General features: G+C 37.8%; 1 protein-coding gene across 3 annotated transcripts in view; it reads right to left on the bottom strand.

The window, feature by feature from the left end:
• The window catches only part of GABRG3 (gamma-aminobutyric acid type A receptor subunit gamma3), a 707,159-nt gene that overhangs the window by 644,640 nt on the left and 37,687 nt on the right, over positions 1 to 24,832 (bottom strand). For all 3 annotated transcript variants that reach the window (XM_044232134.1, XM_044232135.1, XM_044232136.1), the window contains exon 3: positions 9,907 to 9,974. In XM_044232134.1, coding sequence (XP_044088069.1) covers positions 9,907 to 9,974 — 68 coding nt within the window. The remainder of the gene's footprint in view (positions 1 to 9,906; positions 9,975 to 24,832) is intronic.

Raw genomic sequence — 24,832 nt, 5'->3', positions numbered from 1 at the left:
GTATCACAACCTGGGTGGCTTAAATAACATAAATGGGTCGTCTCTGGAGGCTGGAACCGCAAGATCAAGGAGTTGTCAGTGTCGATTCCTTCTGAGGTCTGTGAAGGAGACACCATTCCTGGCTTTTCTCCTAGCTGCTAGTGGCTTGCTGGCCATCCTTGGCATTCCTTGGCTTGTAGATCTCTACCTTCATCTTCACATGGTGTTCTCCTTATGCACATACCTATGTCCAAATTTTTTTTTTATATAAGAACACTAGTCTTGTTGGATAAGGGCCACCCTACTCTAGTGTGACCTCATCTTAACTAATTACACTTACAGTGATTCTGTTTCCAAATAAGGTCACATTCTAATGTACTTGGGGAAAATATTTCAATAAATTAATTTAAGTAGGAGGGATCTGATGGGGGGTACAATTAAGCCCAATGCAGGTCTCATTAACAAGATTTGTAGATGCTTTTTGCTGCTTCCAGGGAGCTGGGCAACAGGGGTAAAGCTGGCCTTTCAACCCTTTGCAGAGTCAGGGTACAGCATTATTTTTGAAAGATAAGCTACATAATTTATCTGTTTAGTAACTTCCATAGGTTTCTTCCTAAAATCCAAACAACTTACTATGTTCTACAAAGCCCTCACTGTGATCTGGCATCAATAAGCAATCATTACTAGCTCTCTCCACTCTCATATAAGGAAACCTTGAGTGTGTGGTCACATTTACATGTTTTATTTCTTTGTGGATCTGCCCACAAATTGAAGCCATAGTGTTTGTGCTTGTTCAATGTTTTATGCTGTAGCACTTGAAGTTGCATAAACACTTTGGCCTTTTGTGGTTTATTACACAAACACTTTGCCCTATTACACGCCTCAGCATCTGGCACATAGTGGGTGCTCAGTAATACTTATTGGATTAACAAACTTTGTTAGCTGTGAGTCACCCTTGACTTCTCCCATTCTTTAATGCCTGCATGAGGTCAATCTTCATGTCTGGAAATTTACATTTCTCAAGTCTACACGCACCTCTATATCCCACCACTACTATTCAAGTTTAGGACTCATATTTCTCACCCTGGGCTTACACAATAATCCTCAGATATTTCTCCAACTCAGCCTTGCCAGTCCCTACTGTCATCCTCCACAATGCTATAGGAGGGACTTCTCTGGAAGATACATGTGACCAACTCCTCTTAGGAGCCAAAAATTGTACCTTGCCACCTGAAGCAACACTTCAGCACAACATACCTGTCCTTCTGATCCTACCACAGGTGCAAAATAAGGCCATAGCAAACTGAGTGCTATTTTCTGCCTCTAGGCAAGTTGGACCTGTGTGAGGGCTTATAGGTAATTCATCAAGGTAAGATGCAAGAACTTCTTCAGATTCTTTAATATTAAGTCCCATTTCTATGGCCCACCCTTTCAGAAAATGGTTTTTATATACAACATAAAGAAGGTGCTCTTTTCAGAGGTACATCATGGAGCCCATATTGTGAAGAATGACAGATACCAATTGTGAAATACACAACAGAAATGGAAAAGTTCAAGATGAAAAAAATAAGAAGCTATTCATACATTTGAAGGAGTTTGTGTGCAAGATCACCACTAACAAAGGACAGATGCTTTATTATCATTACAGATATTACACTGTTCTTACATCACTGAAAAGTTCACATCTATTCACACAATGCACATGAATGTCCCATCCTACCAGGGAGTACCTCTAATAACATTTGTATAAAATGGTGAAAAGTTCCAAGAAACAGGAGGACAAAGAAAACAAGACATAGAATATAAGTTTAAAATGCACTGATTTTACATTTAAGATCCATCTATTAGAATAGCTCACACTGATTTCCTTTTTACTTCAAAGAGTGAGTGATTGTTCTACCACCTTCCAGATGGACAGCCTTTGAGATAGGACATGAGGGTTACAACTTTAGCTCCATTAGCCATAAGCTTGGGTAATGATATCAATGTCCTCCACAGGTTTATTATTAGGACTAATTTCTTACAACAGTGGAAACACTGGAAAAGTGTTAGCTAATATTTTTAGAGAAAGAGAAATTAATCTGGTAACTAATAAAATTGTAACCTAAAGGCATGGCAAAGTGTGCAGTGTGAAAGATGTGTATCTGTTCACACATAAATATATAACACATATGTATGTGGACAAACAGAGAGCGAAATGATTTTTGTCCCTTCATTTATCTGATACACACTTATCAGGACTGGACTGGACTGAATACTAGGGGGATCAAAAAGAGAAGTGGGTGTTGGCATTAGGGCTCAAAGTCAAGTGGATACCTGCTACAGAATGAGGCTTGCTGGATGCCAAGTTGAAAAAGTCTTTAAATGTCATCATCTTTCTCAATCTTGGAGATTATTTTCTAAATCCCAGAAACCATCGTCATTTACACTGTGTGGCTCCTCCAGTGTATTCTTTTTCTTTTTTTAAAGTTTTGTTTGTATAAGTAATCTCTACACTCAATATGGGGCTTGAACTCAAGACCCAAAGATCAGGAATCACATGCTTTTCTGACTGAGCCAGCCAGGTGCCCGCTCTCCAGTATATTCTACTGATTTATTTAATAAAGTTTATATTTTATATACTATTATTTCTACCACTGTTAGCTTGAAAATGGCTTTTTATCCTGTGATGAACCACATCTCAAATGCACAAGCTTTATGTGTGAAGTATTATTTTTCACTTATTAAAAGAATATTGAAACCACATCTGTAAGACCTTCCTTTTAAACAACACATAACAGATAAGTGTTCTAATCTTCTAAAGCTAACATTGCTATAAGAAAGACATCATTAACTTCCTCTAATTTCTCTTGGAGAGTCATTATATAGGGAAATCATAGACACTAGACTCTAAAAAATTTCCTCTTTTTCACTAATCTGAAGGCAATCAGGGAGGTCACTAAAACAAGAAAAAAAAACCCTACAGTAATATTTCATTAGGGTCTCCCTCTTGGCTCCAAATCACTTCCTTGCTGATTATTAGAAATAAAACTTTATTCCATCTAAACTTAAAATTTCAAACCAAATGTGGATGACAATGATGGAAATCGCTTGTCCTAGACCAATAGTCTCACTAAGAACATACAGAAAAGCTAGATAAAATACACATATAAAAATCTAATTTATTTTAATACACATTTAAAAAGTCAATTTGGGGCACCAGGGTGGCTCAGTCAGTTAAGCATTGAACTGATGATTTGGGCTCAGGTCATGATCTGAGAGTTGTGAGATCAAACCCCATGTCCAGCTCCATGCTGGGTGTGGAGCTTGCTTAAGGTTCTCTTTCTCTCTCTGTTTGCCCCTCCATCCCCTCCCTCCCTCTTTAAAGAAAAAAATAATAATAATCAATTTGAGGAGGTGAGAAAGTGGACTGGCCATGATAGACCAGATTTCCCACCTGCAGTCATCTCCCCAGAACCTATTTCCTGGCAGTGTGGTACGTGATGTGGAGGAGCTGGGTGGAGAGCAGCTGCTAAGAATACAGAACGCAGTCGAGCTTGAGGCAAAGCTGGAGTTTGGGGAAGTCAAGGAGTCCTAATATGAGAGGTTAAGATTTCAGAGAAAACAAATAGTGGGGAAGTGAGCCATACAACGTTCATTTGCCCTCAATACATTTACTGATTAAGCCACATAAGAAGAAATTAAAAAGCAGTCATAAAAATGGCTTAAAAAGAAGAGCAAAACTGTTGGCCATTTTCTGGTCAAAATCATAAATTTATAAATTATAAAATTATAAAAACTAAAGTATAGATCCATTTAGAGTGGCCCTGGGAAGCATCCCAGGACCTCAGTTGAGACCGTTGGGGAGGTATGCCCTGGAGTAGGAGAAAAACAGAGCCCAACAGTACCTCAGGAAGATTGAAGACAGACCACACCAGTTGTGACATCCAGACATGAGAGACAACATCACCTGAAGCCTCTGCAAATTTCTGCATATAATCAAAATTATCAGGCACATCAGAAAATGGGGCCTATCAATAGAACAGGCAATAAAACTGGTGCCACATATAGCCAGATCCTGCAGCTATCAGTCACATTTAATAATTAATGTGTTCAAGGAAATAGATTGCAAGACAGAGAATTTCACCAGAGAACTAACTTAGAAACAATCAAATTAAAATTTTAGAGATGAAATTAAGAACTCAACAGATGGTTTTTGGAGATAACTGGACACAGATGAGGAGTGATGGTTTGCTGAAAGGTAGGCCGGAAGCTTGGAGCAAAGGAATGTCAAAAAGACCACAAGCATATGGGACAAGGGGAATGTAGGAGAAATGTTAAACATGCATGTGACTAGAGTATTAGAGAGTGAAGAGGGAGAAAGAATAGTGCAGAAGCCAGATTTAAGAAATAGCAGCCAATATATATTTTTTTAATCTGATGAAAGGTACCAAAGTACAGATGCAAAACTGCTACAAACCCTAAGCAGAATAAATGCAAAGAAAACCAAAACAAGGGTATCTTTGGGGCACTGCAAGCTTTACTTCCTTTGGACTTTCCTGAGATTAGATGCCTTCAGAAAAGTTTTAATGAGCAATGGGCATCCTGTAGTCATATCAGACTTTTCTGTAATGGAATTTACTCACCTTCCTCCCTCTTGGACTTCCATGATTCATGGTCACCTAGCTTCACCTCTTAAAACTGTAGCCAACAGCGAGAGGAGATGGGATGAGGTTCATAGACATCACAAGAAGCTTCACGGGCCCATGTTCTCCCCTTCTCCTCCTGGCTGCATGTCCTCCCCCAGGTCTTATAATTCTAATCCATGGAGCATACTTTGGTGATGTTTGACCTGCCCTCAGGACTTGTACAGCAGCCCCTTCATTTCTGGGTAACACATCATCACAACCAGATATTACAGTCACATCACGTTTGACTCTGTCACTATGTGTCTTGGATTTCCTGAGATGACTTGGCACTGGTTCTCTTTAAAACAAAGGCAAAGAAAATAGTCTGAGAGGGCTACATAATCTAGGATTCCAACTGTAGGACTTTCTGAAAAAGGCAACCGATGGAGACAGGAAAAGTGTTGGTAGTTGCTGGGGGTTAGAGCATAGGGATGAGCAGGTGGGGCACAGAGGATTTTTAGGACAGTGAAAATATTTTATGTGATACAACAATGGAGGATAAATGCCACCATACATTGCTGAAAATCCACAGAAGTACAACACCAAAAGTGAACCTTAATATAAACTAAGACTTCAGCTACTAATAATATATCAATATGCTTTTAACGATTGTAACAAATGTACCAAAATAATGAGAGATGTTAATGATAGGAAAAGGGATTGTATGTATGTGTGTTGGGGGGGCATATGGAAACTCTCTGTGATTTCTGCCCAATTTTTCTATAAATTTAAAATTATGCTAGATGATGTGAGTCATAGAATGACACATACTGTATGATATTATTTATATGTGGAGACTAAAGAAATGGAAATCATAGAAACACAGAGTAGAATCATGGCTGTCAGGGTCTGGGAGTGGGGGAAATGGAAAGATGTACCAGTCAAATTGTACGAACCTGCAGCATCAAGATGAATAAGTTCTGGGACTCTAACATACAGCATGCTGATTATAGTTAAACTATTGTATTATATATTTGAAAGTTGTTCAGATCTAAAGGGTTCTCATCACAAAAAAAGGGGGAGTAACTATGTGGGGTGATAGAGGTATTAACCAACCTTATTGTGATAATCATTTTGCAATAAACATAAATCCAATTGCCAAGTTGTAAACTATAGACTTAAACACTGTTACATGTCAGTTCTATCACAACAAAGCTGGAAAAATATTTTTAAAGCTGCTTTAAAAAAATAAAGTCTATTATTTATTTTTTTAAAGAAAAGGAAAATAATTCTAACATTACTCTCACTCTGAGACCTCATCTTCTCAACTTCTAAGTTAAAGCTGAAACTCCATAAGTTCTACTGCTGTATTTCAATATTGACTACAGAAGTGCATTTGATCATAGTTGGAATCATTGCCCTGGGATCTCCATCTTCAAGAGCTTTACATAATCGTTACAAACATACTATGTGGAAAGAGCAGTATCTTCTCTACCATGACCTTGTGATGATCAAAGGAGATGAGGTCAATACCACAGTGTAGGTATCAAAGCATTAGTTTTCTTTGTTCTTTTCCTAAAATGCTGCTTACGGGGAACACTCAAAAATAAATGTGCATGCTCTCCTGATCTTCAGATTCCTAGTCTTGAAATAAATGATGCACAATTTCTATTAAAAAGAATTTAGAAGTTTGGAAATTTCCAAGTTAGAAATGCTCATCCTTTAAGAAGCAGCTTCACCAACAGGGTTTTGAGGGCAGTGAAACTATTCTGTATGATCCTATAATGGTGGATACATCTTCACACATGTACCCTACCAAGAGTGAACCCTAATGTAAACTAGAATGTTTCAGTGATAAAGAAGTCAGTATAGGTTTACTGATTGTAACAAATGTACCACTCTGGATGAGGGGGTTGATATTCATGAGGGGTAAAGCTGCACATGTGTGAAGGTAGGAGGTATATGAAAAATCTCTCTACCTTCCTCTCAACTTTGTTGTGAACCTAAAACTGCTCTAAAAAAATAAGTCTTTCTAAAAATTAAACATTTAAATTAAATAGAAAGTAATTCAGAAGCTCTTGATTCATGAACCTCTTGAAACATCCCTCTGGGCTATTGGATATTTGTCCTTCTGGGACACTTGGCATTGAATCTATCTCTGCTCTGGCCCCCTATGTACCATAATAGTTTGTTTATGAATCTAAACTTACTCCTCTCACTCATCTTTGTCTTAACCTGCACTCAGCACCTTGCATGACACACAATAGTTGTATGTCATATGTTTACTGAACAAACAAAAAAAGGAAATAGAGAAATTCATCCCAGAGAACATACAAATTGAATATTTAAATGTACCTGTATATACCTAGATTGGTTAACTGAGCTATATATCCATAAAACAAGCCTTTGCCTGCCTGGCTATCTCTCTATCAAAACTTTGCCTACCCTTTATGCTTTGCTTAGCTGACATAAGTTAGTAGTACATTAATATTTATCTTGGAAACAGGAAGATAGTCTAGACAACTCTAGTTCTGCTGAGAACGGTCTATAAACATGCCATTATTTCCAGAGCAATGCATTTCCTATCGTTCAGCTTGCCCAGTGGTGCTTAGATACTTGCTTCACTTTTAAAAATAAAAGGCAACCAACATTTATTGGTCTACCCTTTCACTACAGTAGATAACTCCTAGAAAGAAAGAAAAATTGGACCAAATGAATTTCACAATATTCAGGCTATTTTTTTTAAAGAATTTATTTATTCACCTGACAGACAGAGATCACAAGTAGGCAGAGAGGCAGGCAGACAGAGGAGGAAGCAGGCTCCCCACCGAGCAGAGTCTAATGCCAGGATTTCAGGATCATGACCTGAGCCAAAGGCAAAGGCTTAACTCTGAGCCTTAACTCTGAGGGTTAACTCTGAGCCACCCAGGCGCCCCTGGGCAATTTTTTTTAAGTGAGAGGTTAACTGGAAAAGCTATCTACTTAATCTCATTTATTAAAAATATAACATTAGTAGTAGTATTTTGGTGTGTCTGCTACAAAACATATATGGTTTGATGCTCATGAATTTTTCTCAGGTCTTACAACACCTCAGACCATTTTAATATCATTCATCCCCTCTTGATGAGGGATCAAAGTGGATTATTTAAAATAATGATTTTTTTTTCTTTTTTTAAATTTAACTTTATTTTTTCAGTGTTCCAAGATACACTGTTTATGCACCACTTAAATCACTGTCATTTGTATGCCATGTAATTGCGAGCTCTCTCTCGCTCTCTCTCTTTCTCTCTCTCTCTTTAAAATGGAGGAAAGGGTCTGACTAGAGATCTTGCTGGATATGAACCAATCTTAGGAAATTTGGCACATACATATCTTAGATGGAAGTCGGTCAATGCACTTCTCAAATGCCAATGTCTGACTAAGGATGAAACCCAACTCTTCATAAACGTTTCGGGCCTCAGTCCCAGGAAGGTCCAAGTGCTCCCCAACCATATCCCACTCCCTTGCCTTTTCAAACAGCACACTAGCCCCTCATCCCCCCAATCAGGTCACACACCTGTCTTCCCGACATCTTTTGAGGACTTCACCATCCCACTTGGCAAACACCTGCCTATCTATCAAGCTTCAGATTGAGACCTCATCAGAGAAATCTATTCCAAATGTTGCCAGCTTTCCCAAGAGGGTGTTTGCCAATTAGCAGGTCCTTATCACTCTGTACATGACTGTCACTTACTTTGCCTCTTCCTCTGAAGCTATGACCTCCAGACAGAAATTTTTATCAATTCCAATAGCAAAGCTTAATCCTGGGCAATGAGTAGATCTTAAAGTTATAGAAGTTCATGAAAATCCCTACAATATACAAATACAAGCACCTCTTTCTAAAATAATTTTGTTAACTATATCTCTATGGAGGCACTTCTTTTTTAATGTTGGGTACAAATTAGTCTTAGACTTAATGTGGAACTGATGTAAGAAAAAAACTCCAGAATAAGAAACAAATGAACTGAGAAGTGATTACAGTCTTTATTCGGTCAACTGATTCATTACTTATCAAGGAAAGGGAATATTACATTTACAATTTACATTTTACAATCCGCAGCCCATAAGCCGTGTGAACTGAATTCTTTTTTATTCATTTCACCGTGTTTTTTTTTAATTTCTTTTCAGCATAACAGTATTCATTGTTTTTGCACCACACCCAGTACTCCATGCAATACGTGCCCTCCTTAATACCCACCGTTTTGCCAGTGCCCCATCCTCAATTTATGGATGACATATTTTTAAGTGAGTCACCCATAAATATAATTTTACCCCTACATAGAAAACTTTATATCATCAGAGAAAAGATGAACACTTTTAATATCTGGCAATGAAAAGAACTGATTTTTGCTACTAATTCTGGAGGGATTATTTCTAACCACAGAACACTGCAATGAAAAGACAGCATCTAAGTCAGCATTTTGGCAATTCCCCACCCTCAGCCTCACCCCACTCCCTGCAAATCCAGGAGCCAGTGTGCAGCAGTAAAGTACAAAGAAGCCCCCCAGCATACAAGAGTTCCTGCCATCACTGGGTCCACAAATGCCAATACATGCTCTTGAAACCTTGCACACTCCACTTGGAGCCAAGACACCAGCCTACAGCACCTCCTGGGACACTTTTATGCTAATATACTCCAGCATTCCAACACTTTCCTCATAGCTAAGCACCTTTTACAGGGAAGGCCTTCTTTCACATTGCATTTACTTCTGGAGCTCATTTCGCTTCTAAATCTGTGAGAATACCCTACTCAGGAAAATCACTTACTTGATACCACACTTTCTCCTGCCAAAATAAATAAATAAATAAAAATAAGGCAGTTTATTTACCCCCAGAGTTCAAACTGAAGAGCAAAGTATAATGTGGGTAATTTCAGATCCTTTCCTAAGAAACACTAAAAGGCAGCTCTTTGGGGTCTTGAAAAACTGAACCAAAAGTTAAAAATCTGTCATTTATATTTATCCCTAATAGTAATGAAACCAGAAGTAGCCAATGACTGCACAACTGCAAATAATCTCGCCTGAAAATCTATGTGCATTAAATACGTGTGTGGAGCAGGTGGAGCGTGAGATGTCTTTTAAGAGCCATGTCTCACTCCTAGCATCACAAACTCCACTGCATGATTTTTCTTAACCATTTTCGATATTTAAATCAATGCTATTGATTTAAGAAGTCAGTTGTGAGTTTAAACTTGCATGATACATCTCAAACAGAAAGTCACAACAAGAATGTAAGAACTAATATTAAGGTCTTCAGATCAGAGAAGAAAAGAGCTTCTTACCATGTTTATTGATGACACAGGACCAATGCTGTTAACATAGATGTCAACGTCAATTACAGTCGGTTTTACTGTGGAGAAAAATACATGTGTGTTAATACCTTGTGTCAGAGAGATGGAGGAAAGAAGTATTCAACCTCCTTTGACTCATGCACTAACACCTCATGGGTATGTGGGAAAAAGGTGGATTTTTCTTTTGGATTTGCCTTGTAGTTGCAATTCAAATCCTGCCCATCTTCCTTTTTAAAATTCTCAAAGGATGAGAAATTCTTACTTGTATTTAACAAATTCTTGGAAAATAGGACATTTATACCCTGCAAGTTGCCAGGAATAGATGACTGTAAAGATATCCTGCAATATTTGTTAAGCTGATTAAATGGCAAAGAAAATATAAGATGATAAATGTTAAATGACAGAAAACACTGCATAAGCAACTTATTGCCAACATTTTCTATAAAGCCAAGCCTCCCAGTGATGAGTAATATCAGAGATGGTTAGCCATCACCTGACTGCCTAACTAATTGTTCTGCCTAACAAAATGACTCAAAGCTAAGATCTGGAGAGTGCACGCATCAAAGAAGAATAAGGAATATTGATTATTGTTACTGTAAAAACTAAAGAAACGTAATGTATCACAAATTTAAAATCCTATAATTAATAAATGAATAACACTTTCGTAAGTCAAGGAATAACAGTTTCAACCACGATGGCATAAAATTTATAGGTGAGATATTGTGGTGAGATACCACAATCCAACATTGTGCATCAGAGGTGAAATTAGTTAATTTCCCCTTAAAGAAAACCAGTTTCTCTTTCCTTGGCAGAGACCAATAATGAGATTGCAGAGCTGGCCAACATCTGAGCCAGAGGTTCATGCCTTTTGGAAAGAAGGAGGTTCCCTTCTTTGCACTTAGCAACTGATAAAGGGAATGACATCACCAATTTTAGAATATTTCTTCCCCAGAGGAACAGGAACAAGACTCTGAACCTTTGCATATGAAACAAATCATTTCAGATATAAGAGTGTTTGTATCTGCAATTATTTCGATAAGCTTCCTTCAGTTTCACTAAATAACCTATCATTCACAAATTGGACTTCCGCACTCTATTTTCGGAACTATGAACGACACTTGTGAGCTTACAGTCTCAATAAATTGCATACCCAGCAGTCTGTAGTCCAAGCCGTTTTCCAGACTTCTATGAAAATGAAAACAATGATTATGAATTTGAGCCAACTACTCTAACATCTGTCAGGATAACCAAATTATATTAGCTTCAAAGAGCTGTTGGCATTTTGGAAAACAAACCAACACCATTGTATGTATTATATATATGGTGGTTACATTTCCTAAAAGGACTATTCTTCATTTTAGACAGATTTTTTAACTACTATAAATAGTAAGTAGCACATTTCTTCAACTTCACTGGATTCAGCAAGTTTTCTGTTTCCAGATACCACATAACCTTTGGTGATGTCATACAGAAGGCTGTGTTAAGTCAATCAATTGAGAACCTACTTTTTGCAAGAGACTTTTTTGGTTATTTTATGGTATTAGAGTTTAGGCTTCCAGAGCTCTTAATCTCATTAAATTAAAAAATGACCTAGAGACATAAAGCCTTAACAACTTGAAGTGGGAAGTACTAAATCAGTATTAAGTGCATTAGTGCAATGAAGGTTTTAAGGGATAACAGTTTGGAAAACACACACACACACACACACACAGATGCACACGTGTGCACACAAAACTAGGGGGAAATTAACTGTTTTCTTTTTAAAGGTTTTATTTATTTATTTGAGAGAGAGAGACAGTGAAAGAGAGCATGAAAGGGGAGAAGGTCAGAGGGAGAAGCAGACTCCCTGTGGAACTGGAAGCCCAATGCACTATTCGATCCCAGGATTCCGGGATCATGACCTGAGATGAAGGCAATTGCTTAACCCACTGAGCCACCCAGGCACCCCAAATAATCTTTGACAAAGGAGGCCAGACCATTCAAATGGTGTTGGGTAGACTGGATATTCGCATGTAAAAGTAGGTTAGACCCTTATGTTACTAAATACAAAAATTAACCTAAAATGGATCAAAGACCCAAAGTTAAACCAGAAACTACAAAATTCTTATAATAAAACATAGGATAAAACCTTCATGACACTGCAGTTGACAATGATTTCTTAGATATGACACCAAAAGTATAGGCAACAAAAAATAAATAAATTAGACTACATCAAAATTAAAAACTTCTGTGTATCAGAAACAGTCAACAGAAAGGAAAGGCAACCCACAGATTGGGAAAGAATATTTGCAAATCACATATCTGATACATGGTTGATCCACAACATAGAATGAACTCCTGCAACTCAACAACAAATAAGCAAAAAACCTGATTTAAAAACAGTTAAGGACTTAGACATTTCTTCAAAGATATGCAAATGACCATTAAGCACATGAAAAGATGCTTAACAGTACCAGTCATTAAAGGAGTGTGAATCAAAACCACAATGAGATACTATTTCATCTCCACTACAATACCACTTCACTTCCATGGAAAACAACAAGTGGTGGCAAGGATGTGGAGAAACTGAAACTCTTGCTCATGGTGGGAATGTAAAATGACACAGCCACTGTGGAAAACAGTATGACACTTCTTTAAAAAAAAAAAAAAAATTTAAACATAGAATTACATGACCCAGTAATTCCACTTCTTCTGATATACCCAAAGGAATTAAAATCAAACATATATTTGTACACCCATGTTAATAGCACTATTATGCACAAAAGCCAACAAGGTGGAAACAACCCAAGTACCCATGGAGGGAGAAATGGATAAAACAAATGCAGTGTATTCATATGGAATATCATTTAGCCTTAGAAAGGAAGATTTTCACTGTTTTGTTTTCTTTTATGTGATGGTCAGTCACATGTAGCCACAAGACAAAATGCTCAGATAACAAAGTTCCTTACATTCACAAGTCCTAGAGACTGGAGATATGCCTTGCAGGATCACATGGGAAAGATACCACCATGTCAGAAGACAGAAGCCAGGGAAAGGCAGAGGGAGAAGGCACTTATACCATGATCATAAATGGGGTTTCCACAGGAGAGACACAGCAAGGCAGGATAAACAATTAGAATTGAATAGTTTGAATAATTCCTGTGATCTCTGGTGGTTTGGGAATGATTAAGGCAGAAGAATATTGGTTCCTGCAGTGTAAGGGCCAGAGAGAGGGACTATGGCTCTGGATTGGTTAGCCTGCATATCAAAGGTATGCTCCTGGCTAAGTCCTATGCTATCTCTAAGAACTGGCTAGGCCCAGAGGAGCAGTCTCTCCTCAATTAAAAAAAGGGGGGGAGGGAGCAGTTTAAGATATCAAAACATTATAATCTTAAAATTATAAATATAAAATGTAAAATTAAAATATGCATGTGTGTTTGTATATACATATACACAATACAATGACACGTTACAATATGGATGAACCTTAAGGATATTATAATAAGTGAAATATGTCAGTCAAAAAAGACATACATTGTAAGTCGCTTCTATGAGGTACATGGAGTAGTAAAAGTCACACAGAGAGAAAGAAGAACGTTGGTTGCCAAAGGCTGAAGGAGGGAGTAAAGGAGGGTGGTGTTCAATGGGTGTGGAGTTTTAGCACTGCAAGATGAAAAGAGTTCTGGAGATGGGTGGTGGACAGTAATGGTTGCAAAACAATGTGAATACCTACAATACCACTGAACTCTACACTTAAAAGTGGAAAAGATAGTAAATTTCACGTTATGTATATCTTACCACAATAAAAAAAGATTAAGCTCTGGGTAGTTGATAGAAGGATGAAGAGTTACACAGAAGTGAAAAAGCTAGAAGTGGGGAGAGGGGGGCAGAGGATGTGATTTTCTGAGTGAAAGGAGGCAGATTCAATTCAAAAGGTATAAAAGAGGGCTAATGTGTTTAGTTTTCAATTCTTTTTTTAATTATATCTTGCTTATTTGGGTGTCTTTATTTCCTATAAATTCAGAATGAGTGTATCTGAGAAGAATCACAAACTCATAAACTGTGCAGCATAAAGGAATGTGGAAAAGATGCACTGGGTAAGCTGTGACAGGGGTCAACCACATTCATTCCCTTAAAAGAGGTATATGGCCTAAAAGGCAGTAATGTAGACTGCACTTCTACTTGCTTCTGTCACAAAACCAATGCATAGACCTGTTTGGTTAGTTTTCTCCACTCAACCATGGGCTTCCTCCTCTTAGAACAAGTACTCAAGAATTATCAGTCAGAGATGATGGCAAGGATGTGAAGAAAGGGGAACCCTCCTACACTGTTGGTGGGAATGTAAGCTGGTGCAACCACCCTGAAAAACAACATGGAGGTTCCTCAAAAAGTTGAAAATAGAGCTACCCTATGACCCAGCAATTGCACTACTGGGTATTTACCCTAAAGATACAAACGTAGTGATCCGAAGGGACATGTGCACCTGAATGTTTATAGCAGCAATGTCCACAATAGCCAAACTATGGAAAGAACCTAGATGCCCATCAACAGATAAATGGATAAAGAAGATCTGGTATATATACAAAATGGAATACTATGCAGCCATCAAAAGCAATGAAATCTTGCCATTTGCAATGATATGGATGGAACTAGAGGGTATCATGCTTAGCGAAATAAGCCAATCGGAGAAAGACAACTATCATATGATCTCCCTGATATGAGGAAGTGGAGATGCAATGGGGGGGTTGGGGGGTAGGAAAAGAATAAATGAAAGAAGATGGGATTGGGAGGGAGACAAATCATAAGAGACTCTTAATCTCACAAAACAAACTGAGGGTTGCAGGGGGAGGGAGGTAGGGAAAGGGTGGTGGGGTTATGGACATTGGGGAGGGTATGTGCTATGGAGTGCTGTGAAGTGTGTAAACCTGGCGATTCACAGACCTGTACCCCTGGGGATAAAAATATATGTTTATAAAAAATAAAAAATTAAAAAAAAAAGAAAAAAGAAATGGCACCTGTCAGAGAAGCCTCACTGTGGGAAGAGTATAGGTCTAGGGTGGGTCTGTCTACTGATGAACCTAAGGGTACATGGCTGAGTTTTGCTTTTCAGTATGCTGCTTAAAGCCTGTCTTATTGACTTTGGACACAAAAGGAAAGCTGTCATGATAAAAAGTAAATTAGGTTGTTTCAATGCAAGAAAGTCTATTTTTTTGACACTTGACATCCAAAAGCACATCTAATATAGAATAAGATTCCTATTAGACCAATTCAGCCCCTCTTGTAAATAGAAAAGTAAATCAAATTTCATTTCCAAAATTCCCAACAAGTTATCTGTTAATGGACTGCATTGCTGTATCATAAATGAGTACTTCTTAGCAGCTGTCCACAATGCTAAACCTGAATAAAACAGGTAATAAAAACATTTCTGTATAATCTGCCACCAGTTACTGCTTCCCCATTACATATAAATCTTAAAAAACATCTTTCATTTTTCTGTCTGCCAAATTTGGTGGTTGCTGTTCTGGTTCTGGGCCCTAGAGGTGAGCACCAATGTCATTTAATGAATCAAATATATCATTGATGCCTCAAAATAAGGTCAGATGCTTTACTGACCAAAGCACCCCATTCCTCTCTAAAACCATAGAATTATGGCAGCATGTTTTACTTTAGAAGAATTGGAGGAGAAAACTAAAACAAACAAACAAACAAACAAAAAACCCAGTAGAAAACAGGAGTTATGCTTGCTGTAATGTGTGTTCATGAGACCCTGGGTGAGTTGGCATTATGGCGTCAATTCCTCTGGGAAAGGTAAAAGAGCAGGAATCCATCCCAGAAGGAATGAGTTTAAAGATTTACACAAAATACCCAGCATGTTGAAGTGATAGGCCTCAGAGACCACAAGGACCCTACTAATAATCATTTGGTTTTTCTCAGTCATTTGATTAATATCTCTTACAGAAGATAGTCTTATACAAATTTTCACTAAGTGCCTGGGGTCTATTAGGAAAAATTATTTTACATGTAGTAACTGAGAGAAAAAGATCTATAGCCTTTCTCTGAATCTACATATTGTTAGGTTATTTGCTACTTTTAGGTCATGAGCATCCTTTAACATTCCCAGTGAGGACTGGCCCTTGGAGAGAGGGGTCTACAGGTAATCCAGTTTCACCCTTTCCCACAGCATCTGCCACAGTTCCTGGTACACAGTAGGTACTCATTGTATACTGGATAACTATGGTTCCTGAAAATGGTGGTTTTATTATATTTAAATGGATTTTACACATTAAATGTTCACATGAGATTCCAAACTACAACAGGAAGAATCAATTTTGATGACAACCACAGATTGATGCAAGTAGTAGTCAATTGGTCAAGACTGATAAAAGATTGTCCAAGACAAGGGTACTCCTGGAAATAGGCATCTGTTACAATGGAAATTGCATTAACTCCCTGAAAGAGGTAAAAGCTGAGAGTGGCATTGAGAGAGTTGCGAGAGCAAATGAAACCATTCATAGTCATTCATAAACAAGCAAGAAATAGGCAGCAACAGAAACATAGATTACAATAGATGGAATATAGGGGCAGTGTTGACAAGAATAGAAGATGCAGAGTGAGGGAAAGCTCCAAGTGATTATAGCTCTCCAGAGAAGGCAATCCTTCATGAGTTGGCCCCAGACTGGTCGCAAGAGGGAGGAGGAATGGGACCCCAAGCACTGAGCAAATGTGCTAAGTGAGGCAACACAGCCAGAAGAGCATACTGCCTGGCTGTCCAAGAGGCTCTGCCATTTACCAGTTCTGTAATCCAGAAATGTGTCTTACTTAACATCTTTGTGCCTCAGTCCCACTAAGTGTAAGATAAGCTGATAATAGGACCCAAATCATGATGGGGACTCAAAAGGGGTGGTTAGACTGTTGTGAAGTAAGTAGTAGGTGCTCACTAAATGTTTGCTATGATTGCTGGAACATCTGCAGTTTGACGGAGGAAAGAATGCCAAAATCTTCTATGTGTTGCCTTTCAATTAATATTTATGTTTAAAAGTCATTCTGGTCACTTAAATTTTATCATGAGAAATTTAAATATACTGAGAAATATTTAAATATCTGCAAATGAATTTTTAGAAAAGAGAAATAAGTAATACCAACTCATGCTCATGAGGTTAAACAATAGGGCTCTTCTTGTAGCTGATAAACTCCCTTCTAATCTTTGTTGCCTTTGAGGAAAAAGTGGGAACTCATCTGCTGTTGGCCCCTCCAATTTATTGCCCCCTTCCTTTACCTGAACTAAGAGGAAGATGACGCATTAGGTAGCCTCACTCCCCAACTCCATCGCCAATGTCCCTTTAAGCTTTGCCTCCCCTCCTGCTGATGCTCATAGACAAAATATTAATATCTATTACATTGCATGGTAATAAGCATTTGCATCTAATCAATATCTAGGATTCTCTTTCCCATTTGAAAGATGGGCATTTAAAAACATGATTGAGGGGGTGACTCATCCAGGATTCTGCAGCCTCACTAGAGCAAAATCTCAGGGTTCACCCACAACTCCCCAGAGGCTTAACTTTGGCAATGAGGCTTAAAGGAATTCTGGATAACAATGACTTCCATGGGGGGAGGGGGAGCACCTGGGTGGCTCAGTGCATTAAGAATCTGCCTTTGGCTCAGGTCATGATCCCAGAGTCCTATGATCTAGCTCTCTAAGTCTCCCTGCTCAGCAGGGAGCCTGTTTCTCCCTCTCTCTGCTCCTCCCCCTTTTTGTGTGTGCTCATGCATGCGCTCTCTCTCTCTTTCTCAAATAAATAAATAAAATCTTTTAAAAAATGACTTCAGTTTATCATCACCATTGCCATCACCATCACCATCATCATCACAAATAATCTTTCCAAACTCCTGAAAATGCAAATACTGCCTCTGAGTCTTAAAGTAAGTCCATCTATACCATGTCAGTAGAGAGGTGTTTTAAAATGCCATTCTCTAGCTAAAAGAATACTAGGTTATGTGGGAATGGGTGAAGGAATTTGGGAGGGAAGAGGTACATAGAATGGACAACCGCAGCATTGAGAGAACTATTGTGGGTCCCATTTCAAGTATATTAGGGTTCCTACTTGGCCAGTTAACTTGGTTCTGACATTCCATTATAAGGTTTACAGCTAATCCCACCTCCCCCAGTCCCAGAACTATAGATGCCAATGCTAAAGCCCTATGTCTTTCCCAATCTTTCTGTAAGTGTGTAATCTCAAGTGGGCCAACAAGAGCTAAAAGATAAAGATACAGTTGTTATCACCTCAGACCTGTGTCACACCTGATAAGTAATATGAAAGAAGGCAAACAGTGAGATTCCATTTTTGTATGCACTCGGATAAAAATGTATTACTGAGGTAGACAGCCTGAGAATTCATATTCTCAAAAGAATGAAAAGAACAATAGTGCTACAGCTCAGAACGACAACTTCAGAACTCCAATTGGTATATAAATCTCCACCTCTTAAAAGAGTTTGGTGAGGGCACCTGGGTGGCTCAGTGGGTTAAGCCGCTGCCTTTGGCTCAGGTCATGATCTCCAGGTCCTGGGATCGAGTCCCGCATCGGGCTCTCTGCTCGGCAGGGAGCCTGCTTCCTCCTCTCTCTCTCTGCCTGCCTCTCTGCCTACTTGTGATCTCTCTCTGTCAAATAAATAAATAAAATCTTTAAAAAAAAAAAAGAGTTTGGTGATAAGAGGATAAAGGAACTTAGAAAGTCATCCACAAAGTCTAATAATCTTATAAATTTGACTCTGAAGTAGTCAAACACCACACCACCTTGTGAAAATAATTTAAATTTTCTGTGGCTCGGTTTCTACATCTGCAAACTGAGTGTTTAAAGTAAGTTTTCCTCCAAGCATGAGTATAACTGGCCATTACAGGAATGATACATTTTAAAAATGTTTTTCATGATAACACCTTGTCCTTTCTACTACCTAACTGGGAATATCAAACTGTATTCATCAATAGATATGAAAATAGGTATGAAAAATTAATACATTACAAATTTAAACAATGAGAAGATTCAGAACGGTATGAGAGGCATGGTATCTGAGAGATCCTACTATACTTTAAAATGCATAACAGATGGTGGCATCACAATTCCAGACTTCAAGCTCTATTACAAAGTTGTCATCATCAAGACAGTATGGTACTGGCACAAACACAGACACATAGATCAATGGAACAGAATAGAGAGCCCAGAAATAGACCATCAACTCTATAGTCAGCTAATCTTTGACAAAGCAGGAAGGAATGTCCAATGGAAAAAAGACAGCCACTTCAACAAATGGTGCTGGGAAAATTGGACAGCCACATGCGGAAAAATGAAATTGGACCATTTCCTTACACCACACACGAAAATAGACTCAAAATGGATGAAGGACCTTAATGTGAGAAAGGAATCCATCAAAATCCTTGAGGAGAACACAGGCAGCAACCTCTTCGACCTCAGCCACAGCAACTTCTTCCTAGGAACATCGCCAAAGACAACAGAAGCAAGGGCAAAAATGAACTATTGGGATTTCACAAAGATCAAAAGCTTTTGCACAGCAAAGGAAACAGTTAACAAAACCAAAAGACAACTGACAGAATGGAAGAAGATATTTGCAAATGACATATTAGATAAAGGGCTAGTATCCAAAATCTATAAAGAGCTTAGCAAACTCAACACCCAAAGAATAAATAACTCAATTAAGAAATGGGCAGAGGACATGAACAGACATTTCTGCAAAGAAGACATCCAGATGGCCAACAGACACATGAAAAAATGCTCCACATCACTTGGCATCAGGGAAATACAAATCAAAACCACAATGAGATACCACCTCACACCAGTCATAATGGCTAAAATTAACAAGTCAGGAAATGACAGATGCTGGTGAGGATGCGGAGAAAGGGGGACCCTCCTACACTGTTGGTGGGAATGCAAGCTGGTGCAACCACTCTGGAAAACAGTGTGGAGCTTCCTCAAAAAGCTGAAAATAGAGCTACCCTATGACCCAGCAACTGCACTACTGGGTATATACCCTAAAGATACAAACGTGGGCATGTACACCCGAATGTTTATAAGAGCAATGTCCACAATAGCCAAACTATGGAAAGAACCTAGATGTCCATCAACAGATGAATGGATAAAGAAGATGTGGTATATATATATACATACACACACACACACACACACACACACACACACAATGGAATACTATGCAGCCATCAAAAGCAATGAACTCTTGCCATTTGCAATGACGTGGATGGAACTAGAGGGTATTATGCTTAGTGAAATAAGTCAATTGGAGAAGGACAACTATCATATGATCTCCCTGATATGAGGAAGTGGAGATGCAACATGGAGGGTCTGGGGGTAGGAAAAGAAAAAATGAAAGAAGATGGGATCAGGAGGGAGACAAACCATAAAAGACCCAATCTCAAAAAACAGACTGAGGGTTGCTGGGGGGAGGGAGGTCAGGAGAGGGGGATGGGGTTATGGACATTGGGAAGAGTATGTGCTATGGTGAGTGCTGTGAAGTGTGTAAACCTGGCGATTCACAAACTTGTACCACTGGGGATAAAAATACAATACATGTTTATTAAAAAAATTAAAAATTAATTTTAAAAATGTGTAACAGAGCAATACCAGCAAGATGATTGAAAACAAAGCCCCAGATCCTCCTACCCCCACAAAGAACCCAACTTAATAGCTGCCTTTGTAAGAAGTCCAAAAGCCAGTTAAGAGGTCTCTGCACCCCAGGTGAACTTGAAGCCAGCCACGTGAAAGCCCAGCAAGAAAATTCATGGCACCCACTCACCAGGGCCCTGTCCCCTAAGATTGAGAGAAAATATCAAGACAAAGCTCCTATTTCCCAACTTCTCCCTGGAGAGGAAAAAAAAAGGGTTAGGAATACGTTCAACATTTTGACTATTGGGAGAATTGCCCCAGGAGCTACTTTCCATCTTGTCTGAATTTAAGCACTGACAGGAAATGGGCATCAGGTTGGGGACTACTGAGAACAAGAGCCATCAGTATGGTTTGGTCAATCAGCAAAATCTACGGTATCCCACAAAAACATTAAGAAGAGCTCCAGCCTAGTTTGCTACAGCACTGGAGAGGCCTCAGGACAGCAGTCAGACACTAGGTGAGGCTCCTGGGTAGTACTGGCAAACCTCTTCAATTCTATTACAAGAAAAAGCCCAAGGAGGATGCATCCAAGGCAAGATTTCTTCCCGATATGAAACCAGACCACAAAGACGGGGAGAAGTCATTGATTTTTCAAATGCCTAAATCCCACAGAAGGTAAGAGAAACAGGGTTCAAAGAAATATATTAAATCTCCAGGAAATTAAACAGAAATACATTAATTACCAAAGAATTAAAAATAACCACCATAAGGATGATCAACGAATGAAAAGAGAGTACAGGCAGACAACTAAGTGAAATAAAGAAAATGATACTGAGTAAAATGAGAATATCAAAGATATAGAAATCATGAAGAAAAATCAAACAGAAATTTGGGGGCTGAAAATTACAATAACTGAATTGAAAAAATTCACTTGAGGAACATAGGAGCAGACTTGACCAAAGAGAAGAAAAAAATGAGTAATTTCAAAGACAGGACATTCAAAATTACCAAGCTAAAAAAACAAAAATAAAAAGAATGAAGAAAATGAAGCTAGCCTAAGGGATTTTTGTAATAACATCAAGCAGAACAACATAAGCATATGGAGGTTCCAGAAAGAAAAGAAACAAAAATGCAGAGCCTATTTGAAGAAATTATGACCAAAAAAATCCTAATTTGGAGGAGATAAATGGACATAAAAATTGAAGAAGCTCAAGGAACTTCAAGTAAGATAATCTTAAAAAAGCTACACAGAGACACATCATAATCAAACTCAAAAAATCACAGACAGAGAGAGAATCTTGAAAACAGAAAAGTGACTCTTCATATATAAGGGAGCTCCTACTAGATCATCACTGGATTTCTCAGCTTAAACTTTGATGGCTCCATGGTAATTGGATGATATAATCAAAGTGCTGAAAGATAAAGCTGACAACCAAGAATACTATGTCTGGCAAAACTGTCCTTCAAAAATGAAGGCAAAATTAAAACCTTCCCAGCTAAACAAAAGCTAAGGAAGTTCATCACTACTAGACCTGCCCTATAAGATATGCTGAAGGCAGTCCTTCAAGCTGAAGCAAAAACATAATAAATAGAAACACAAAACTATACAAAAATATAAAATACCTGGTAAAGGTATATTAATAAATATATAATTACGGAGTATTGTAATGTAGGTACATAAATCACTTTAAATATCATAGAGAATTTTTAAAAAACATAGAACATAACTATAAATCTATGTTAATGAATACACAATATAAAAATAAATAATTTGTGTCATCAAAAGCATAAAGTTTTCAGGAGGTACAGAGATGTAAAAAAGTTGAGTTTTTATATGAAATTGAAGTTGTCATCAGTTTAACATTGATTATTATAGTTTTAAGATGTTTTGTATAACACAAAGGAAGTATCTTATAAATAAAAACAAAAGGAAATGAGAAGGGTATCAAAATATGTCACCACAAAAAATAAATGAAAGAATGCATTGAAAGGGAAAAAAGGACAAAAAACTGTAAGACATATGAAAGACACTAAAATGGCAATATAAGTCCCTCCATATCAATAATCACTTTAAAAGTAAATGGATTGTGGCACCTGGGTGGCTCAGTAGGTTAAGCATCTGACTCTTGGTTTTGGCTCAGGTCATGTTCTCAGTGTTTGAGATTGAGCTCCATATGTAGCCTGCTTAAGATTCTCTCTCTCCCTCTGCCCCTCGTCTGCTCACCCATGCTTTCTCTTGCTCTCTCTCTCTGTCTCTATCTCTCTTTCCCTCTCTCTCTCTCTCTCTTAAAAAAAAAAAAAAGGTAAGTGGATTAAATGCCTCAATTAACAGATACAAACACAGACTGGCTCAAAGTTAAAAAAACACAAGATCCAAATTGCTGTCTACAAGAGATTCACACTAGATCTAAGGACACACATTAGCTGAAAGTGAAAGATGAAAAACTTATTACATATAAATGAGAACAGAGAAAGAGCCATACGTATATAAGATGAAAGAAGCTTTAAGACAAGAAGTGTCACATGAAACAAAAGTATGCCATTATATAATGACAAAAAAGGCCAATTTACCAGGAAGATATAAAAATATATGCACCTAATGTTAGAGCTCCCAAATATATAAAGCAAATATTGGCAGAATGAAAGGAAAAAAAAATAGACAGCAACACGTTATTAGTAAAAGATTCAGCACCCCACTTTCAGTTATGGATATAAGAACCAGGAAGAAGATCAATAAGGAACCAGGAAATCTGACGACATACAGACCAATGCACCTAACAGGTAGATTTAAAACATTCCATACAACAACAGCAGAACACACACTCTTTTTAAATGTCATGAACATTCCTGCAGCCAACTATATGTTAGGTCACAAAACAAGTCTTAATTTTGAGAATATTGAAACCACACATACAAACTATCTTCTCTGACTATAATGTAATGAAACTAGGAATCACTATGAGAAGAGAGAATTAAACACATATGTGGGAATCAAACAACTCACTCTTAAACAGCCAGTGGGTCAAAGAAGAAATCACATGAAATTTGAAAGTATCTGGAAACAAATGAAAACAAAAACTCAAATACCAAAACTTAAGAGATGCAGAGATAGTAGTAAAGGGGAACTTTATACCAGCAAACACTTGCATTAAAAAGAAGGCGGCGGTGGGGGGGGGGGCAGGGAGAAGGACAGCAGGAGGAAGAAGAAGAAAGATCTTAAGCCAATAACTTAACTCTGCATCTCAAGGAACTTGAAAAACTAAACTAAAAGCAGATGAAAGAAAATAATGATGATTTTAGAAGACTTAAACATAATAGATAATAGAAAAATGACAGAAAAAAATTAAAACCAGAAGTTGATTCTTCAGAATAATCCACAAAAGTGACAACCTCTTAGCTACACTAAGAGTAAAGGAGAGAAAATTCAAATAACTAAAATTATCATTGGAAGAGGGGACTTACAACTGATGTCACAGAAATAAAAGCAGTTATAATAACAAATAATTATACACCTACAAATTGCATAACCTGGAACAAATGGATAAGTTAATGGAAACATACAACCTACCAAGTCTAAATCATGAAAAAAAGAGAAATCTTAACAGACCAATAACTAGAAAGAATACTGAATTAGCAATGAAAATCTCAACATAGAAAAGCTCAGGACCAGAGGGCTTCACTATTGATTTCTACTAAACATTTGAAGAATAAAAATCCTCCCCAAACTATTCCAAGAAACTGAAGAGGAGGAAAATATTTCCAACCTCATTCAGTGAGGCTGCTATCATGATTCTAATACTAAAGCCAGCCAAAGATCTACAAGAAGAGAAAACTATAGACCAGTGTCTCTGAAGTCTGATAAAATACTCTCAACAAAACACTAGCAAACAGAAACAGAAAATTAAAAGGACTATATACCATGACCAAGTGGGATTTATTCCTGGAATGCAAGTTAGTTCAACATATGAACACACACACACACACACACAATAACCCACTCATCGGAATTGCGGGATATAAAATCACAAAAATCAGTTGAATTTCTATACACTAACAATGAACAATCTGGAAAAGAAATTTAAAAAACAGCTCCAGTTATAATAACATCAAAAAGAATAAAATACTTAGGAATAAATTCAACCAAAGGAGCAAAGGACTTGTGTGCTGAAAACTAATAACACATTAGTAATAGAAGTTAAAGAAGACACCAGTAAATGGAAAGACATCCTGTGTTCATGGGCTGGAAGACTTAATATTTTTAAGATGTCAATCTACCCAAAATACCAGTGACATTTTTGGCAGA

Source organism: Neovison vison, chromosome 13 (genome assembly GCF_020171115.1).
Source record: "Neovison vison isolate M4711 chromosome 13, ASM_NN_V1, whole genome shotgun sequence".
NCBI classification, from domain to species: Eukaryota; Metazoa; Chordata; class Mammalia; order Carnivora; family Mustelidae; genus Neogale; species Neogale vison.
This window is presented reverse-complemented; position numbering and strand designations above follow the sequence as displayed.